This window comes from Xiphophorus maculatus, chromosome 2 (genome assembly GCF_002775205.1).
Source record: "Xiphophorus maculatus strain JP 163 A chromosome 2, X_maculatus-5.0-male, whole genome shotgun sequence".
Lineage (NCBI taxonomy): Eukaryota > Metazoa > Chordata > Actinopteri > Cyprinodontiformes > Poeciliidae > Xiphophorus > Xiphophorus maculatus.
Window position 1 is genome coordinate 21,340,717 of NC_036444.1, and position 20,057 is coordinate 21,360,773.

A 20,057-nucleotide genomic window follows, 5' to 3' on the forward strand; every position below is an offset into this window, starting at 1 on the left:
AGCAAATCTAAATCAAAACTAAATCCAAATTGCTGCTTATTTTTTAAAAACTTTCGGCTTTTCACTCCTCAGGTGTGAGTCACAATTGGCCGTTTCATGCTCCATCTAAAAAAAAGTGACCACTAATCTTCTTGCATCTGCCACCTCATCTCACCTGTAACATTTGCATGTTATTTTCTCCTTCAGTGACAGTGAGGACCATAAACTGGTAAAAGAGAGCCGCACGCCGTCTAACGGGACGGTTAAGAGAGACGACAGTGACGACAGCTTAGTTGACTACGGGGAAGGCGGAGACGGACAGTTCAACGAGGACGGCTCCTTTATTGGCCAGTATAGTGGAAAGAGTTCCAGCAGGGACAATGCCGAGGGTCCTGAGAGCTCAGGGGCCCCATCCCCGATTAACGCCATGAACTCCTTGAACTCTTTTGTGTAGCGGTGTAGTGTGCTCGCTGCATCCCGACAATCGCAGAATCTCCATTTAGCATGGGGCTTGGGGGGTCTCACGACTCTGCATGGCTTCATAATCACACACCTCTGAGGCACAAGAAACATAGAAAGACTGATTTTTTTTTTTCACTTGGAAATCTTCCTGACAACGTTGGGCTTAGTAGCTGAATTGTATGATACTGATTTGACAATACATGCTTTTACTTTAAGACATATATTATTAATACTTTGACATTAACTCATATTGCATCTTTCAATAGGCCTTACATGAGCAATGCAGTGCTTTTCTGGAATCCATATATTATGTTGGGTTTGACTTTTTTTTTCACTGAAGCGGTGTTAAATGTCAACAGTAAGCAGCTAACATGCATATTTCCAACTGAGAACAGGACGTTGCCATGACATAGTGCACTGATATAATGCATGTGCTACAATAATTCAGTTTCCAAATGCATTTACAATCCCACTGGCAGGACATACACACCTGCTAGGCGTATAACCGAACCATACAGAGGGTGCATTTCCTTTCAAAAGTATTCATATCCCCCAGTTGTTTTTACGTTTTGTCACATTACAATGTCAAACTTATGTGTATTTTATTGGGATTTTATGTTACACAAAAACTGGTACTTGTGAGTGTATATAGTTGATAGAGACACGTTCATGATTTTCTCACTTTTTTTGCATTTTTGAGTCCGTGCTTTTTTGGATCAGCTTTGAATCATCCGCAAGTATTTTGGTGCATGTCTGTATTAGAGGAAACTCAGATTAAATTGAGAGCATCTGTAAACAGCAATTCGTAAGGTCTGGATATAGTTCTTTATTTGGATCCATCTTCCATCAGCTTCACTGTTCGTACAGTATGATACTGCCAGAGCTATGGATTTCTGGGATTCCTTAAGAGTTTGTATGTTCCTCTTGGCTCATTTTCTGATCAGTAGCTGCCTTGCCTACATTGTAGGTTGATGGCAATGAGAAGATGGAAATATGAGGTGTGCTATATTCTTTTTTTTTTCAAGTGATGTATTGAACAGTTCTCCAGGAAATGTTCAAAGCTTTGGATATTGTTTTCTGACCTAACCATGCTTTAAGCTTCTCCATGCCTTTATCCCAGGCCTTTCTGCTCTGTTCCTTGTATTTTATGATCTTGTTTGTTCATTAATGTTCTCTAGAAAACATGCAAACAGTTAGATTTGTACAGAAATTAAATCTTCCTGAGATTTGGTGACGTGTAAAAGTTGTACTGGTTTTTAATTGAGAACAAATGAACGCCACAGCCTTTTCCGTCAACTTCTCAATGATACATAGCTGTATGTTGATATATCATAAAATCTCCATAAAATATACTCAGGTCTGTGATTGTAAGATGAGAAGCAGCTCAAGGGGGGTGAATACTTTTTCAAATTGGGTGCTGACAGGTCCTCCTTTGTCACCTCTTTAATCTGCCCCTGCAAATGTAGAAATTGAAATGCAGCTTTGGATGTGTCATGCCATCTTTATATTATTTTTTCCCCCCCGCATGTGACCTCCTGTTTTTTTTTAGCTCAATCTGAAGATCAGATGTCAATGCTGAAGGTCCAGCAGCTTGGAGGGGTTCCTTCAGCAGGTAGTGCCTTTCTAAAGCAGAGACTCAGTTCTGAAAACTCTCATTGGAGTTTAATTACTACAGTGAAGACAATAATGGGATTTGTAAGAGGCAGGTCCAAGGACAAAATACGGCACGTCATAAATTCACTCCTAATGATGCTTTGACATGCAGCTTTGTTTCTTTATTGGGATCGGATCGAAACATTGTTAAAGCTTGTTGTGGTGCATCAGAGATGCTATTGATTGTATTTCTTCAATGTTTAAATGTATATGGATTTGTGTGTGTGTGTGTGTGTGTGTGTGTGTGTGTGTGTGTGTGTGTGTGCGTGTGTGTGTGTGTGTGTGTGTGTGCGTGTGTGTGAGTGAGTGTTTGTGGATGCCTGACATTCAGTTTCATTGAGACAAGCGTTGTTCAAATGTACTAACTACACTTGAGGGCCTTTGGATGGAATCAAGATTTTCTTTTTCTTAACTTGCATCAAGTTTTATTTTTAAAACATTTAGTTGATGAGTATTTGACGACTGTGTAAATACATGAATTGATTGTACAGGGACAAGCAGAATATGAGTGGCAATATTGTGCATGATGTGGTTTTATTTGTTAATTTGACTATAATAAATATAGACAACTATAGACTTGTAGAGAATATATATACAGCCTCAAATGTTTCATTTTTTTATTATTATTATTGTTTCTGTGCAACTTGTAAATTGTAATTAACTAACGGGACTGAAATTTTCTTATGAATAATGTGTTTTTTTTGTTCTAATACTCATGGCATCATAATGCACAGGCTGATATTCTGATTTAAACTGGTTGTAATGGTTTCTATTGTACTCCTGTAGGAATTGATTCACTTTGTTTTCAAGCATCTCAGATGTTTTGTATTTTAGAGCCAGATTTGTACTAACAAATTATTTCATTTCAGCTATTTAAGTTTTTATTCTCTTCATTGCTGGTTTGACTTTCAGTCTACGGGAAATATGATGCATAAATAAATCATCTGATTTAAATTGTCTGACTGAAACTTCCTTGAGTGAAGTGAACAACTTTAATCGATCTAGAGACACATATTATATCCATAAATAACCCATTCTGTAAAACATGATTTTGCTCTATTCATTACTACCACAGAAACTGCTTAGTTTTCAATAGCTATGAATAAAGAAAGTATATGATAATCAAACAACTTTGCAGCCTGGCAATAGCACATTTATTTTAGAATCATAATTTGTTTTTGTTCATAAGAACCCAGAAATGTTGCCAAGTACCATTACTCACAACTACTACAGTTGAGAACTTGTTGAGCTTTAAAAATATTAATTATGCAGCCAAGAAGACATTTTTCAAAACCTTTCTATGACATCATAAAAACCCACCTATCTGAAATAACTTCAGACAGTTTTTGGCAACTATGATTGTTCTTTTTATATGCTTTTGATCATTGATTCAGTTGAATTGTGGATTAAAAAAAGATGGACATTTTTGGCAACATATTTTGCACCAATCCTTGCCAACAAGTGATATCTTCACTCTTTTACATTTGTTACTAGCTAATCAGCTTTTCCTGATCAAAGGGTCTCAAAAGTAAAATTTTTTAATCTTTCCATATAGTTTTCCTGGCTCATCAGATCAAAAGAAAAATCTTTACAGAATTACAACTTTTAAAGCTGCAGTATGTATGGTAACTCTCATAAAAACCTTTTCTTTTGTTTTGCATATGTGTTAAAACTGTCAACATGTCATGGCGGTGTAGCATGACACAGATGGTCTGTGAAAAGATTGACCTCCTCCACCTCCTCTCAGTGCTGCTACACATCGCTCCTGGTCAAAAGCAACCAATCAGAGCCAGGACGCCACTGCCCCTCCTTGGAAAGACTCCACTGAAGACCAAGAACAACCCGTAAGAGCTGGTGTTTGCTCTGAGTCAGTCACCGAGCGAGCATAATTTTCACTAACTGAGGGCAAAATGTTCCCTTGTTTCCTAATTAATTTCACCAACTAACAGGGAATATGATGAAGAGATGATGTATTATTCTCTTCCCCTGTCAGTGGTCATCATGTTACGTCTGGTGGGTGTATATGGTACTTCAGGGCTCCTCTTTCTTCTGCTTTCTCTGATCCATGTTGAGTGTAGTACGCGCACTGATCGCAGCAATGTTTGTGTTCTCTTCAAACGGGCTGATAAAACACTTGCAGACACATGAGACACCAATTAAGTTTCAACACTTGGTTGGACGCTGGGCTGTAATGCAGGGATCAATCGTGTCCTTAGAGGCGCCGCCAACAAGACTGCCCATCTTCTTTGAGCAGACTTTCGTTAAATAAACATCGTATCATCTTTTATCACATTTCCATTCGTCTACTCTGTTGCATGCTAAAGAGATGCAGGATAGCTCTGGAAATGCGTTTCAAACTGGACCACTTTTCAGGAGAAAAGGCGACTTATTTAAGTGCACAGCAGAGGAGACACTATTTTTCTTCATGTCTGTATGTGAAAGAAATAATTTTTTTCCTCCACTGTAGCAAAGCCAAATAAATCATGTGCTTTTCGTCCACGTTAGCGCTGATAAGTCTTGTCCCCTTCTAGGAATAATTGAAACGCCTTCCGACACAAAACTTTTAAGACTGGATGCTTCAAACGTACCCACATGAGCATAATGCATCTTCTCTAGATGAAAGAACTTGGAGCATTTGTAAATATGGATGACTGCATCTGCCTCAGTCTGAGGCGTCCCTCTGAAGGCTTTATGGAACATGGCAGTCGGGGCTCCATCTTTGTTTCGCTTGCTTGTGGCACTTCGACCTGCATTACAGTCACGTTGTCACAGTAATGCGGAGAGAACGGGCTGCCATCTGTTGCATTGTCACACAGTGATGGTGTCAGGAAGCAAAGAAGTCTGTTGCATTAAATACCCTGTGGCAGCGGGGTAACGTCTGCTTGAACATTTACTGACGTCAAGGACTGACTGAAATCACATTTTTGCTTACAGTACCAAAAGTATTCATACCGCATCTCTGCAGCACAACCTCAAACCTCAGTTAATTTTATTGGGAGGTTATTGTGCTAATTGCGAATCTCTGACAAGACACTGAAGCTGATGTTCGCAGTAATTCTCTCCATTCAGTCTAAGTGAGCTTCAGCTATTTTACAAAGAAGAATGACCCTTAAGGACCCCAAACTGCAAAAAGTTGTATCAAATAAAATATTTTAAAAAATACAACTAGGTAAAATGCAATCCAAGTTTGATGATGAAACACAATTGAATGCAAGAAACAGCAATAAAACAAAAACAACAAATGCAGAGTCGACCTATTTGCGAGGCACTGTGAACAATTAACCCACATACTGATGTCAGAAAATCATTCAGCTCATGCAACAGTATATTGTGTTTAACTGACTGCATCTCTTGACTTTACTGCCATCTAGTGAAACAGGGCAGCTGGACCGACCAACAGGCTTTTGAAGTCTAGATGCTGCTTGATGCAAAAAAAGTTGATCGAGTAGATAATATTACAACGGAATAATTCCATAATAAACATCACCATGCGGATTTTAGTCTGTGCAGTCTGAAATATCCACAATATGCACAGTGTTTGTATAACGAGTGGGGTGAGTTTGTTGGCGTTTGGGTTTCTCTCCCTGCAGGTCATTCTCAGTTCTCAGTGGCGTTGGCCTTCCCTCTCAGGCATTGCTGTTTATTTCCAAAGCAGCAAAATGCCATTTATCTGTCAGTTGTTGATCATTGCCACCCAACAAGCAGCTGCCCCATTACCCTTCTGAACTCTACCCCTCCACCCCACACACCCCCCTCACCCTTGCCGACCCCCTCCAGCCACCTCCTCCATCCTCTCTCACTCGTCGGTGAATTCATCCTGCACCGACCGAACGTCTGCCACGGCATCCATTAACCGCGCCCAACTCCTTCGCGTCCTGCTCTTTGATTTACTGCCGGGGTGGAAAGGCCCGCTCTGAATTGATCCACAGCTGCTTTTAAGCGTGCTCATGCAACGGAGGAAGAAGCTCAATACCTGCGCCTGTTGCGACTGTCATGCAAAAACATTGCGGGAAAACATAATCAAAAATTCTGACAATTAAAGTGTGAGTTAAAGATGCAAAACAGGTATTAGAAAATATTTATGATTAATTTGGAGTGTAAATGTGTGCTGAGCTGCAGGGAATTTATACTTGAATGCACCCAGATAAGCCCTAGTGTCTATTTTTATGTAAATTTGACCTATTCTTGTGCTATGGAAGCTTGGGAGGATAATTGTTTATGATTACTCAGTGACATTTCCATACGGTGGGCGAATGGTTTGCACACACAAACCAGTTTGCGATGACATACAATGCCACAAACATACATGGTTTTATTTTGATTTGAACACTTCCTTGGCCAAATAAAATGCCTCCAAACCCTTGACCTTTACAGTTTAAATCAGTGGAGTTCAGACTTTCTTCTATGTGGCATATTAGACTCAAGATTTATTTATTTATTTATTTTTTTTCAGAATTAAAAGGGCTATTCTGGATATCGTTTTCATCTGCTCCGCTTGCTGTGTTTATCCAAAAGAAGAAACTGTAAGGATCTCGGGTTGTTTTGCTTGATGTAATTGTAGTTTTGTTACTATTTGGTGTTAGTTTCAGTTTTTGATTGTATTCGTCTTGTTTCCGTTTCACTTTAGTGTTTCAATTTATGTGTATTTATTATTTATAGTTATTCTTTGTTACTCTAGTTTTAATATTTTTCTTCAGTCTACTTATTCTTTGGAGTTAGATTTATTTCTGTTCCCTTGTGTACTCTCTCTCCTCAGTCTGCTTCCTCTACTCACACCTGCAACCTGTTAGCTCATCAGCCTAGATCTTTTGTTTCAGCAATCAGTACTTAAGCTCCCCTCTTTCAGTCTCTCCTTGTTGGTTCCTTCTGTTTCTCCTTATTTCTCATCATGTCTCTTGTCCTTGGATTTATCTTTTTTTTTTTTTTGCACTGGACTTTTGTGGATTTTGTACATTTTTGTTCTTTGACTCTAAATCTCCATTTTCTGCATTTAGATCCTCCATCAATCTAACAAAAACTCATGACAGAAACAGGCCTGACAATAATCAATAAAAATGAATACAAATACTCAAAGAGTGTAACACTAAGGAAACAAACAGCAAACTGGAATAGCACTATTGAAACTAATAAAAAGAAAACCAAGACATCATCACTAAATGGAGACTATATTACTGTTGGGGGAGAATTTATTTCTTTTATAGGGAGTTTATGGTTTTTCTTACTAGTGTTTCCATTAACCCAAGTGCCCTCTGTCTCCTCAGGAGGTCAATATGCACATATGAGGGCTTTCTGCATTCTTAATGCAAACCCCCTTCCCACTGCTATAGAGTTTGAGTTGATGGGGGGGGGGGGGTTATACCTTTTTGCATGAGGCCCATGAAGATTACTGGGGCTAAATCACATTTACTCTCCCTCCTTCACGCCCGTGCCTTCATGTCCCTCCTCCTCCTCCTTTGCTGCCAGACAGATACATGACAGCCACCTATTCTTTCCCCTCAAACAGCAGGGTGTTTGCTGTTCCTCTTATCCACCCCAGAGACCGACCTTGTAACAATGTTGTTTTTTTTTAACCAGCAGGATCCATCTCTATTTGCACTGCCTAGAAGGAAGGGGAACAAAAGTGTTGTATCTGGGTTATTTGAGATGCATTCAACTCTCAGATAAACATAATATCCTTTTGGGCTGCGCGTTACGCCGCTCGTTTTATGATTCCACGAATTTGCTTGGTCTTACTGATGTACTTTGACTCATTTTTTTTTTTTTCTCATGAGCCCCTCGGGGTTTCTTTTCTTTTCTTTTTTTTTTTGCTTTTGCAATAACAACAGCTCCTATCTCAAAGGACAAAAACAAAAGTCAGAATAATACCTTCAAAGGAACAAAGCTGTCACTCCTGCCTTGAAACAAGGCTGTAGCCCGAATGTAAAGTCAGCTTTGGATCACATTAAGAAGAACCTTTGCAACACCACTCCCCCAACACAAACCACACCAAAATTCATCCTATAAGGTTAAGTCCTTCAATTAATTCCACTCCGGCTCCGTCTCAAAGACTCTTGAATTATTTATGGGGGCGTGCGTCTGCCGGAGCAGATTATGATTTGGCTGTTTGGTGTTTACATCCAAGATTTGAATCTAATCCCGGGGGATTGAGGTGGTTCTATGTTTGGTCTGATGCACACACAAGGCGTTGTAATTAGTAAGAGGTGCCCTTTTGATATCCATCACATGAAAAGCAGAGCCTCGGCTAATAACGCACACTTATTGCTCATCAGCGGCCGGTGACGGGCAGACACGCAGATCAATTTATTTGTCTGGGGTTGAAAGTAATTGGAAACCTTAAACCGTGTTGCTGATTCACCAACTCAGGGGAGGGAGGGGGAATTTAGATTGAGACATATCTGAATATATAGCTACGCAAATATACGTACCCAAGATTTTCCCAATTTGTCAGAAAGCAGGCACAGATGTCAATCTGCTTTATTTGGATTTGATGAGCCAACACAAAAGGTTCATATATGTGAGGTGACAGAAAAATTTCTTACATTTCTTGCAAGTAAAAACCTAAAACTTTAGCAGGCGATCATTCCAACCTACTAAAAACCATGTACACTGTAAAAATAATTAGGGTGGTTAAACTTAAAAACTTGAGTTCAACAGCTGCCTTAAAAACACAAGTTAACACAAATTGAAATAATGTTTTTTTTCCAACTTAGGATGGCAAGCTAGAAAACTAGACCAATTGCTGATAATTCATTGATTAAATATGATACCATAAGTTGAAATGACCAACTATAGAACATTATTCATTCTCAGAAAATTGAGTACTCTTGTCAAGTAAAATTACAATCATATTCTATTTGAACTCCCCTATAGGGATTACATCAAATATGCAAAAACAAACAAAAAACAGATTTTCTTAGTCATATCCCACCAAAATCCATATGCAAAAACAAGTGTGTCACAGAAAATAATCCTGCGCTGTGGTTTTAGTGTTTGACACCATTATTAAAGATGCTGCACAAAAATCAAAGTGTAGATCCTCATGCTGCAGCTTTTGCTCCCATATCACTTCCTTCAGTAAGGCTTGGCAGCTTTTACTCATAGCCAGACAGAAAGTGCTGTGTTATGTCTACCCAACACCTCAAGCCCACAGAATCAGATTAAACTAAAATATTATCTATACTATAAAGCTGGGATAGGTAGAGTTATTTTTGAAAATTATAGGTGACTGACAGGTCTAACGTTTGTCTCCTCGAGGGACAAAAAACGTAAGTATTATCCTTTTGGTTCAACAAATGGTAGACAAATAAACTGAATTCAGACGAGTTTGGTTAAGTTACAACCACAAACTCTTATATTTTACTGGGATTTTATTCAACAGACCAAAAGTAAAGTAAAACAAATATGGGAGCAAAAGTTTTATGGTCTCGTTATTTTATACAAATAAAGATGTGAAAAGTGTGGCGTGCCCCATTTATTCTGATACCCCAAGTAAACTGCAGTGCAATCAGCTGGAGGGGAATAAGTGCGTTGTTTGTGCTGGAAAAAGGCAAAGTTGAACTTTTTCACCAGCAACAATGACAGTGAAAAGTCAAACTGAACACATCATTCACACAAAGGAACATCAGGACGGCAGCACCCTACTCTGTAGATGGTCTTAGTTAGTTGGTTAGGAAAGTTGATTAAAAAAAAGGCGGTTAAACGACAACCATGGAGTAAAATCTGCTGATAGGACACAAAAGCATATTTTATTTGCAAGACGAATAAAAATCAACACTAATGTGTTATCGACAGGGACATCAAAAGCCGAAGCAGAACTGAACTGAATGAGAACTCATATCACAGTTAATGAGGAAAGACCCTGTGAGGCGCGCCGGACCCCACAGCGGGGACCGCAGCTCCGTGACCATGTGGGCGCACGCGGGTCTAGCGCCCCCTAAGTTAACAAGCACAGCCCCTTCATCCAATCCGCTGGGACTGGACCGCGGCTCCGTCAGTCTCTCTGCCTGCTCCTGCTACTTAGCGCCCGGAGATGCGATGCCGTGCTGAGCAGGTGCGAGCATCGTGAAGGACACGCAGACGGACGCAGGAAGAAGGTAAGGACAAGGGGCTCCGAGGGCAGACCCGGGGAAAAACAATAACAGAAAAAAAGATGTATTATTTCGGGGGAAGCTGGGCGCTATAATTTGAAAGCTGGGAGATCAGCGTTGTTTACTTCGGGCTGAGTGGGAAGGAGCTTCATGCGACCCCTTCCGCATTGCAGATTTATATAAACGTTTAAGTCGGGAAATAAACTAAAAATGATCATTTTCCATGGGTCGTGTCGGATGCAGAGTGATGCTATTGCTGCCTTATAGTTGTAGCGTCAGATGCTGCACCTGCACATCCTGGGAGGCATTATCGGATTATTGGCTGTGCATGTTTAATCTGTCCATATGTTTCGTAGTTATATACTTTGATTTTTTTTTAAAAAAAATATAGCAATAATCAAAACAAGCCAGAGGCCACCGTCTCACAGCGGCGCAAATACCGACGATGAATCAAAGTGCTGCCTGCCTTGCAGCCAGGAGATGAAGACGTCTGTAAACACTCGCATACGGAGGAACTAAAAATGCGTCTCCCTGCGCTCCTGCTGCTGAGAGATGCATAAGGTTCGACTCTGCTGTCATGTTTCCCCTCACTCTGAGCTGTGATGTCTGGGGACGGGCCCTTTGCATCGGGGGTTCAGTCATAATATGAGGTTCTGCTGATAGGGGGTTTATGGGCGCGTCCTGACTCGCAGCTTCAGTGGGAAGAGAAGCTGCTCCTGCTACGTGTTGGTCAAGTCATTCCCGGCCGGAGATGTCCGGTGGTCCTTGTAAGAATTTGGACTCAACTTGGATGTGATTTCAAATCAGAATCAGTGTGGTGACTGAGGTTTTCAACATGGATCCCCACTCCAGGGAAACGACATGTTTAGAGTGTCTCTAAAAAGTTAATTTATGCCAATAGCTCAGCTGAAAAACTCTTACATTCATTTATGTGGAGCCTTCAGCTGTTTACGTTGAGCATTGCTCACAGATAACCAAATTACAGTAGACCAAATGGATTTTTATTACAGAATTTTTTGCCTGCATAATGCACGGTAAATGCATACGGCGCTTAGTCAGGACTTGTTTTCATGAACCACAGCATGAAGGTGTTGATCAGTTGATATGTCTGTGAATCGGAGCTCATAAAGAACATAAACACCCAGCCACGGCAAACATCCCCAAAGAAAACATAAGTAATCATACTTTTCTCCTCATCGTCTCAACGTCTCATTGCTTTTAATTGTGCATGTTTTTTTTTCTACCACACTTCTTCCTTCCACTCAACTTTCCGTTAATGTGTTGGGGAAACGACAGTTTCTTTAGCAATTACCCTTTTGTGCTTTACACTCCTTGTGGAGGGTGTCAATGACCATTTGGTTTGAAAGTTGTCAAGTTAGGGGTCGTCTCCATACTTCATAATTTAATAATTCTATGTAAAGCCTCTTTACTTGACTTGTGCAATATCCTAATTGAATATCCATAGAAACAGATTTGGGGGTTTTAATTAGTTGTGAGCCATAATATAAATATATATATATATATATATATATATATATATATATATATATATATATATATATATATATAGAGGATTCAAAATATATATGTATATATATATATACATATATATATATATATATATATATACAGTATATACGATATCTACTGAGAAAAGGACATTTTCTATAATTTCCTAACATTTTGAGAATCGCCTGAATTTTATTTCATCTTTTGCATTTAAAGCTATATTAATGGATCCCAATTCTGATTATACATGATTTGTTCTTTTGTTCTCTTTACAAAAATGATTTTAAAACGAGCATCGCGTGACATTTTCTTGATCATTTTTTTTTTTTTGTGGTTTCTCTGATACATTCAGGAAAGGGCAGTCTATTCAAATTCAAGTGCATTATGTGCTTTCAATTCTCAACCTTCCCGCCTTCAAAAATAACACAAACTCTGATCATATTTTTATATTCGGCTCATATTCTAAGCATCTGAGGATCACGTGGGAATTCAAGTAAGGAATGTGTCTAAAGCAGAAAAAAGGCTACTTGATGCTAATAAAACATTGTGATGTAAATGTTTTTCTATGCAGCTGAATGTGCAAGTTGTTGATCTTGGTGGGAAATTGTTCAGAAGATGATATTTAACAAAGAGATCTCTAAAAAAATAGAGATTATACTTTTGTTAAATCAACATATGCCTGACTGTTCAGCTCAGGAGCGGCTACAGTATTCCACATGCTTGTGATGCAGTCAGTGGTGTGCAACACAAGCATGTAGTACAAGAAGATTTAACTTCTTCTAGTGATAGAAATGGAAGAAGTTAAACCTTGACTGTTTAACATATTCTTATACACTCAGTGACCGCTTTCCTATACATTCCTAGAATAGGGTTGGACCCGTTCTTGCCTTCAGAACTGCTTTAATTCTTCACAGCATAGATTCATCATAACTGTTGGAAATATTCCGGTCCATGTTTACAAGGCAGCTTCATAGATTAGATAGCATTTGTAGATTTGTTGGTTGGATATCAGACAATTTGCATCCTAAAGATGACCTAGAGGCTTGAGAACTGGTGAATGTGGATTAGTTTGGAGTACAGTTGCTGTATATGCTACGTGTGTACTATGTTTGTACTATGTATGTAATATCTCAAAGGAATGGACATGGTCAACAAGAAAACCTGGACATGCTGTGGAAGTTTACCTAAGCTGGATCTTAGAGTTTTGAAATGGTCTAGGAAAATATCCCTCACACCATTTCACCACGGCAACCAGCTGAAATCATTGATGCAAGGCAGCATCAACCAAGCTGTCTGTTTCAAAATTTGACTACTCCTACATCTAGAAGTAGTCAAAGTAGTAGTAGTTACAACCAACAATCTTGGTTACAATGATTGTTGTTGACACGTTGTTTTTAAAGTCACTTTCATCCCCTTCCTTCCCCGTTTCGATGGCTTGGTTTGAACCTCAGTCGTTTTCCACCTACACTACGATTAGGTGACTAAATGCGCTGAGCTGCAGCCCTATGAATGATTTACAAGAAACTCAGCAGATGTAACCAATAAAGTGTCCATAGAGGATTCAAAATGTTTAATGAAGCAATATTATGTTCCTCTTATCTGCATAACATTGATGAAGTAATATCATCCTTAAAGTGTAGGAAGTCAAACAGCACTTAGGAGGGCAGAACCATCTGTCACACTTCTTGAGCCCAGGCTCCCAGCAGGGAGACTTGTCTGAAATATCAGTGCAACTTCTTTGTCAGCAACGTCGTCCACCCACCTGCATGCTCTTCCCGTCGTAGCCAGCTGCTGTAGTGGCAGGAATCCCAACCACCTCTCTACAAATACTTAAAAAGACATCCCGTGTTATCCCCTGAATTGAAAGATATTAGTTGCCAACACCATTACCGTGTCCAGTTGGATTTAGAAAATGTATTACGTAACTGGTCAAAAACCACCAGTTTCCCATTTGCAGGTTCAGATGTTACTGGCTGAAGTGGCTGGCTGCGTCCATCCTGTTAGCCACGGAGTGAACATTGGCAGGATAAAGCAATGACGTGGTCACTTCGTGCAAGTCAACAGTGTTGTAATTCCCGATCTCAGTAAAAAGCAGCTTTGGCTCTGGTCAGTCAGATACTCTGAAGTGGGATTTTTGCCAGTGAGGCTTATACATCCTCAGAAACTGATACTGAGATGAAGTACAGTCTTAGTTGTTGTGATGAGTGTTATTACAGAGCAGAGAGCTGACATTTAAACCGACAGAACTTCCTGCTGGGGGGTAATGAGCGATTCTTGGTGATTTTCTTCATGTAATCAGTCAGAACTAATCAGCGTCTGTCTGCCGTGTAGAGTTCCACAGGTATTTTCCTGTGTTGATGAGGGAGATGTTACATTTTTTCACACATTTCATCACATTTGTTTGACTGTCAGCCTCTAGCAGCAACTCTTAGCAGTTTTGCTGAGAGAATGAAGTGCCTTTCAACCCGGTGCACTTTTTGAATTCTGACCCAGATTTTCATGTTGGTTTTGTTTTCCCTTCAGAGCGGGTGTGAGATTTATGGCTGTGTAGGTTCTGGCTGAGTCTCCGCCCGAATGTTGCAGAAACGCCAGAGGAATTCCATCGTTGTCTGTCAGGTGAAGCGCTTTTATAAATCTTGTAAGCTCAGCGACGGCTAATGCATCCCCGTGCCGGGCTGTGTGCACCCTGAGGACAGAAACACTGCTAAGTGAATGAAATTACCTTTCTAAGAAGCAAGCTAACCCTCCACGTGCAGGCTAGCTTCCTGCATTTTATCTCCTTAGTGTGCTTTAAACTGTGGCCTCATTTATAATTCCTTTTCTGAACGATGAGAACATTTTTATCCAACAAGTTGACATGAGGATGAAATGGTTAGTGATATAGTCTACATGCATCGCGTATTGATGAACTCAAGTGTGCCTAACTGCACTCTTTGACCGTCTCTGGCAGAGATTGTGTTTTTCTTTTATCAGTTTGAAGATTTTTACTGCCGCTACCCTCTTTTCCATTTCGCCGAGACCTTTATTGACATTCTTAATTTAAGTTACAAGCCTTGGATGATTGCCCCCACGGGATTACAGCAATTTTAAACTCATTACAGCAGATTAGATTGATTTCCAGATGTCCTTCCAAGCGTTGGGTGAGGAATATCTTGTACAAAGAGTCAAAGCAAAATAGCCGGCTCGAGTGAGATGAATGTTTGAGATCTGAAAATGGTTGGCATCAGTTTGGAAAGTTTGTTAGGCATTCTCTTGCCATTACACTAAATGCACTGCATCCACACAGGAAGGAGTATAAGCACTTGCTTTGAGACAGCCTCTGCAGATGAACTACCTTATGCAGAAACACATGCAGAAGGATGGGCTTTTATTACCGAAACACACTTGGCTGTCTGTGGAGGAGCTTCTTTGTGCCTTGCTTACAAAAAGTGTGTGTGTGGGGGGAAATAGCAGTTCTCTTGTGTCGATGCTTTAGATTGATTGCTCAGCAATTTACACACCAGCAATCAATAGCGAGATGCACTTATGGTACGGCTAAGAGACATGACGTCTATGGTGTTTGCCCAGAGACAGACCCTCCCCCCCTCTTCCTCTGTTCATGCCTGAGAAGGAGAAAGAATCCCAGTTCTTAGTTGCCATTTGTGAGTAGAGTTTTCCAGCAGTCATGCCATTGATTCTCCCACTGTGCACAGCTTTATGCTGTGTACATGCGCGCTTCTGCACGGTTCCCGAAGGCCAACAGAACTAATAGACAAAATCCTGATCAATTTGCATTTGTGTGTCCCACCTGCTCTGGTCTGAGTGGTGGTATGAATTTAGCAATGTAAATAATAGGGTTGTAAGGGTACGTTCAACTCAGGAGGCAAGATAATGGACAATATTGGGTTCACAAGAAAGAGAAGAGGCAGGATTTTAGTTAAAATTTATGAAAAACTAAAAATCCCCATTACTTTTAAAAGTATAGTTTTCATAAACTGGGAAATGTGTTGTTGAAAGAATCTCTGCTCAGCGTATAAAACTGCAGTCCCAGTTTAACTAATCCACAGCTTCAAACAGGGTCCTACTGACTGAAATAGTTGAAAATCCGGACGTTTTGATTGCATATGAAGGTATGACATCATTAGTTGATAACAGTTAGCAGGAGTTTTTCCACATGGTTTGAATATTTTCCGTTAAATTTTCTTTTCTACCCGAAATGTTGCAACACACAGCTTAAACGTTGCTCGGTTCTGCGTCAAAGCATTTGTAACCTGGTGTTGTCAGCCGGGCGGTTCAGTCTGTTCAGTTGACTTTGTCAGAAAAACAGAGCGATTCAAAGAAGCCCACTTCCTCTCTTTTATCAAAATAAGACGCCAGACAAAGTTTGAACTCCTGTAAGGGCTAACTGATGTCGTGGCATGCTACCTTACCGAACCGGACGAGCCAGTCTGCAGCGTGCCGAGAACAGATCGTATAAAACTGGTGGCTTTCATTGTGTACCTTAGAGACCTTCAAGCACTCATTTTCCACCCGGTGCTATCCTGCACAGTTCCCCTCTAGGCATGCTTTAGTGTTGCACTGCAGTCTGGATTTTTGAAAGCTCATTTGCGTGCAGGATATTGCTAATAATGTTGACTGATGAACTGCTAAAGGCAGCTGAAATAATGGAGCCATCTTTGGGGGTTTATGACAAAACTGTTTTGCGAAACAGACTTTGGATACAACTGGGGTCTCATAATAAGTTACTGGATGACCTTCACACTAAATACTGTGACTTTTAAAATTGTAGGATATTGTGCCACATGTTCTTTATTACTCGGTTAGTAAAAACTGTTATTATTCACGGAATACACAAATAGTTATTGCTCTAATCTGGACATCAGCAGTATCTATTGTGGGAGTCCAAACTATTTACTAAACATCTTTTTTGTGCGCTGACTTTCATAATTTTTTAAATTGTACATTCTCTGTACCTGGTTTATCAACCATCACTTTGCGTGTGTCAAATAAATGCATGGATGTTGATCTTATCTGTCATCCGGTTCAAATAAAGAACAGCATGTATGAAAACAACACATGGCCAAGAATAGATTTCTTTGATATCAGCTGCTGTTTTTTTTTTTTTGTCTATTTATAGTATTAAAGGTTCCAGGTACAAAGAATAATAAAAAAATGAATCTTTTTACTTGTAAAAACATAAAAAAAAATCCAACCAACATTCTGGAGGTAACCAGAAATCTGATGTACATTTTTATTTTGCCTTTGCTAAGTCAGAGTGATTTAATCTCTTTAATACAGTGATAAGGATCCTCTGCGACTCATTCTGCTTCTCTGGTTTGTCTGTCTGCCAAAATGATGTCCCCTTGAAAACCAGGTTACTCGTTCTACATCACGATAAAGAGGTCAGGACAAGCAGTGATGTCTACCTCTGCCACTTAGAGAAGAAACAGGATGACATGGATCAATGTTATCAACGAGATATCAAAGATGGGGCAGAAGGTTCGGGGGCGAGAGCAAGGATTTGACTGCTGAAGAGCTCTATTGTTCCAAAAGAATAACCCAGATGAAGCTGAAAATGAGATTTACCTTCTTTAAAAAGTGATAGTGGTGAGCTTTATACAGTAATGCTATCTACAATGCGTTATTATGAGCAGCCAGTGTACCGTCTCTCTAGCCTAACAAAAAAACATTGATGCCAGAAGGGAATAAATGTAAGACATAAAATGTCAGTGCTGAAACATCTGGGGCAATTTGAGTTTAATTGTTTCAATCTAAACCATCTTCATTTTTTAAAGTCTTTAATAAGATTTTAGTTGTTGACTGCGTCTGAATTTGAGTCCCAGGAAGGATTGGATTCTGGTGTCAGTCGAATTTCTCTCTTTTTTCTTTAGACTTTATAATCAAAGTAAATCCTCTGGGATTTGTGGTCTCAGTTAAAAGGACATACAGATGTGTGGTTTTTCATGTTGGTATTAGGAATATCGGTCTTTAACTATCTGAGAATATTAGTATTTTTTTTTATCATGGTGCCAGTCCAGTCTGGTTTGTAGAGCAGCAACAAAATCCTCTTTTAGCTGCACTATGAATCTAAAAGTTAAAGCAAGAGTTACTTGCTCATCAAATAACCAATTGCAATTTAGTTATTGTTAGTTGGTGCTTAAGAAGCCAGTTTTAAATGGCGATACCAAGCAGAAATGAAACCACTTCTCCTTATTGAGGTTCACAAGTTCTTAGGACAATAACCCCTAATTAAATACTCAGTTTTAAGCATCTAAATGTGATTGGGTCTTAATTAAACTACCCGTCCAAGTGTTCGATTGCCTCTTGAGCATTTATTTACCGTTTCACTGAGCAGAGATGTTGTGTCGCACCAAATGGACCAATTTCTTAGGTGGGATATTGTAGAGCCATCTGTTTTTGCAACTCTGCAGGTGTGCTGATTCAGTACTTTCACTATGATGTTATTTGAAAATTAGCAAACTGTGTCTAATATAATTCCAAGGTTGGGGATGTAAATGCATACAGTTGTTTCACAAAGGACTTCCGAGTGTAAACTCTAGTTACAGTGTAAAAAGAATAGCTGTGGAATCTGTGAAATCTAGATTCAATGTTGTCTAACTTTGAAAACGTAACTTAACGTAACTTAACATAACTTTGGTTTGTCTATTTGTAGTACACTGACAAATTCTGTATCAGTTGCGTTTTGGTAGAAAGAGAAAAATAATAAGTTATGCAAATAGAAATGATTGAGCTCGTTTTAATTTATCATGCGAATCATTGATTTATTGTTTATTGTGATATGCCTGTTGTATGATGGTGACCAATGCAGGGTGTACGATTCGTCCGGTGAGCGGTGTCAGATACGGCTCTGACGCAAAGTCAGATTTCTTTTAAGTCAAGTTAGATATTTAGAGCATTTTCAACTGAAGGTAAAAGTTGTTTGTGCTATAAAATGACACCATATTCCTGGAAAATACAGGAATGTCTCAGAGAAGCTCCCCCCCCCATCTCTCTGGTTCCTCTGAACCAACTTTTAAACACATCACTAGTACAGAAAATAGTTTTTTTCACACAGTAGCAACTTTCCCACTGAGGAGTGTTGTTCGCAGTGTGACCTCGTAGCGCCTTCCTACGGTGTGTTCAGTGATTAAAGAGAGGTGACCAGATGCTGAGACACTCAAAATGTAGATCTCTCTTTCGGTCCCATTTAAGCAAAAGAAAAAAGAAAAAAAACCCGGCTTCTTTCGAACCTGTCTAGGTTGTCATGGTTTTTTCTCTGAGGTATTCTAGTGATGACGTTCATACGAAATGATATACATGTTTTTGACAGCTCAACTGTTGGGACATGCATTTATGTTACCAGTAACCTTTTGAATACAATACTGTTGCCTTCTATGTAGGTTTTAATATTTAATCAGTCTAGAAAAGCTGTAGGTACTAAAATGTTTTGAGAAAATTCCTTATTGGTACGTCTCATTATAAGCTCATAAAAGCCGCTGCTGCCTTTGCTATTACCTTTTAGTGCTTCGGGCGGATGGGCAGCCAGATAATAAAAGGAACTATTACTTCTTGGCTACTTCTTTACCATTCTTTTAAAAGGAATATAAGCAGGTTCTAAAGAGAGTTTCGAAGTGGAGTCAGGCTTTTTAATGGTGACTTTGCGCGTAGCCTGTTGCTATGGATCTGGGAGCATCTATAGATCTTAAAAACAGGCATTTATCCAGATATTTTTTTCTTATTCTAACCGACTATGCGTCTCCTCGCGGTAACGACAGATTCTGTTTTAGAGCTTTCTCAGGCCTGCTACCTTCATAGCATATAAAGCATAGTTATAAAGTCTCCAGCAGGGGGATGCTAAATAATATAACAGGATAAGAGTCCACGGGGATTGTTCCATTAATGAAAAGCGTCCTTGGTGAAAAGTGTAGTTGCGCCTTAGCAGACTGATCCCTGCACTTCTGGGTGAGGACGGTGGAAGTGTGTGAGGGGCTAATTGCCCAGAGGCGAAGTCTTCCTGCACATGGACGGAATACTGAGGAAGCAGGGCTCTTGGGAAGCTTCATTATACATTTAAGGGAGTCCTGTTTTCCCTCTCTCTGGACAGCTGGGCAACTAAATTGTTTGTGGATCAATAGTTGAGCTTCCTATTTGCCTCCGTGCAGTAAGTGAAGTGCATTTAAGCCCGAGAAACCCCATTACCTTTGACAGAGATGCGGAAACAAAGCACTAAGACCCTCAGTAAGTGCCGCAGCGATGACCATTATGCCGTGTTTACCTGCATTGTCTCTCTGTGGACCACCATAAACTTGGTTGGATCTGACGTTGCATGTTGACATTTTGTTGTTGCTGTGTATTTGCTAATATCCCACGACGATTGCAGCTGTGGTA

The 20,057-nt window shown here is 39.7% G+C and overlaps 2 protein-coding genes across 15 annotated transcripts in view; both read left to right on the forward strand.

Annotated features, from left to right (window-relative positions):
• Positions 1–3,053, forward strand: part of LOC102235878 (neuronal cell adhesion molecule-like) — a 101,260-nt gene extending 98,207 nt beyond the window's left edge. For all 13 annotated transcript variants that reach the window (XM_023325781.1, XM_023325770.1, XM_023325789.1 and 10 more), the window contains one exon: positions 187–3,053. In XM_023325781.1, coding sequence (XP_023181549.1) covers positions 187–433 — 247 coding nt within the window. In that variant the 3' untranslated portion in view covers positions 434–3,053. The remainder of the gene's footprint in view (positions 1–186) is intronic.
• Positions 3,054–10,038: 6,985 nt separating this feature from the next.
• The window catches only part of LOC102237329 (contactin-1a-like), a 70,900-nt gene continuing 60,881 nt past the window's right edge, over positions 10,039–20,057 (forward strand). For both annotated transcript variants that reach the window (XM_023352718.1, XM_023352731.1), the window contains exons 1-2: positions 10,039–10,187; positions 14,214–14,306. The gene's annotated coding sequence lies outside the window, so the exon portion shown is untranslated. The remainder of the gene's footprint in view (positions 10,188–14,213; positions 14,307–20,057) is intronic.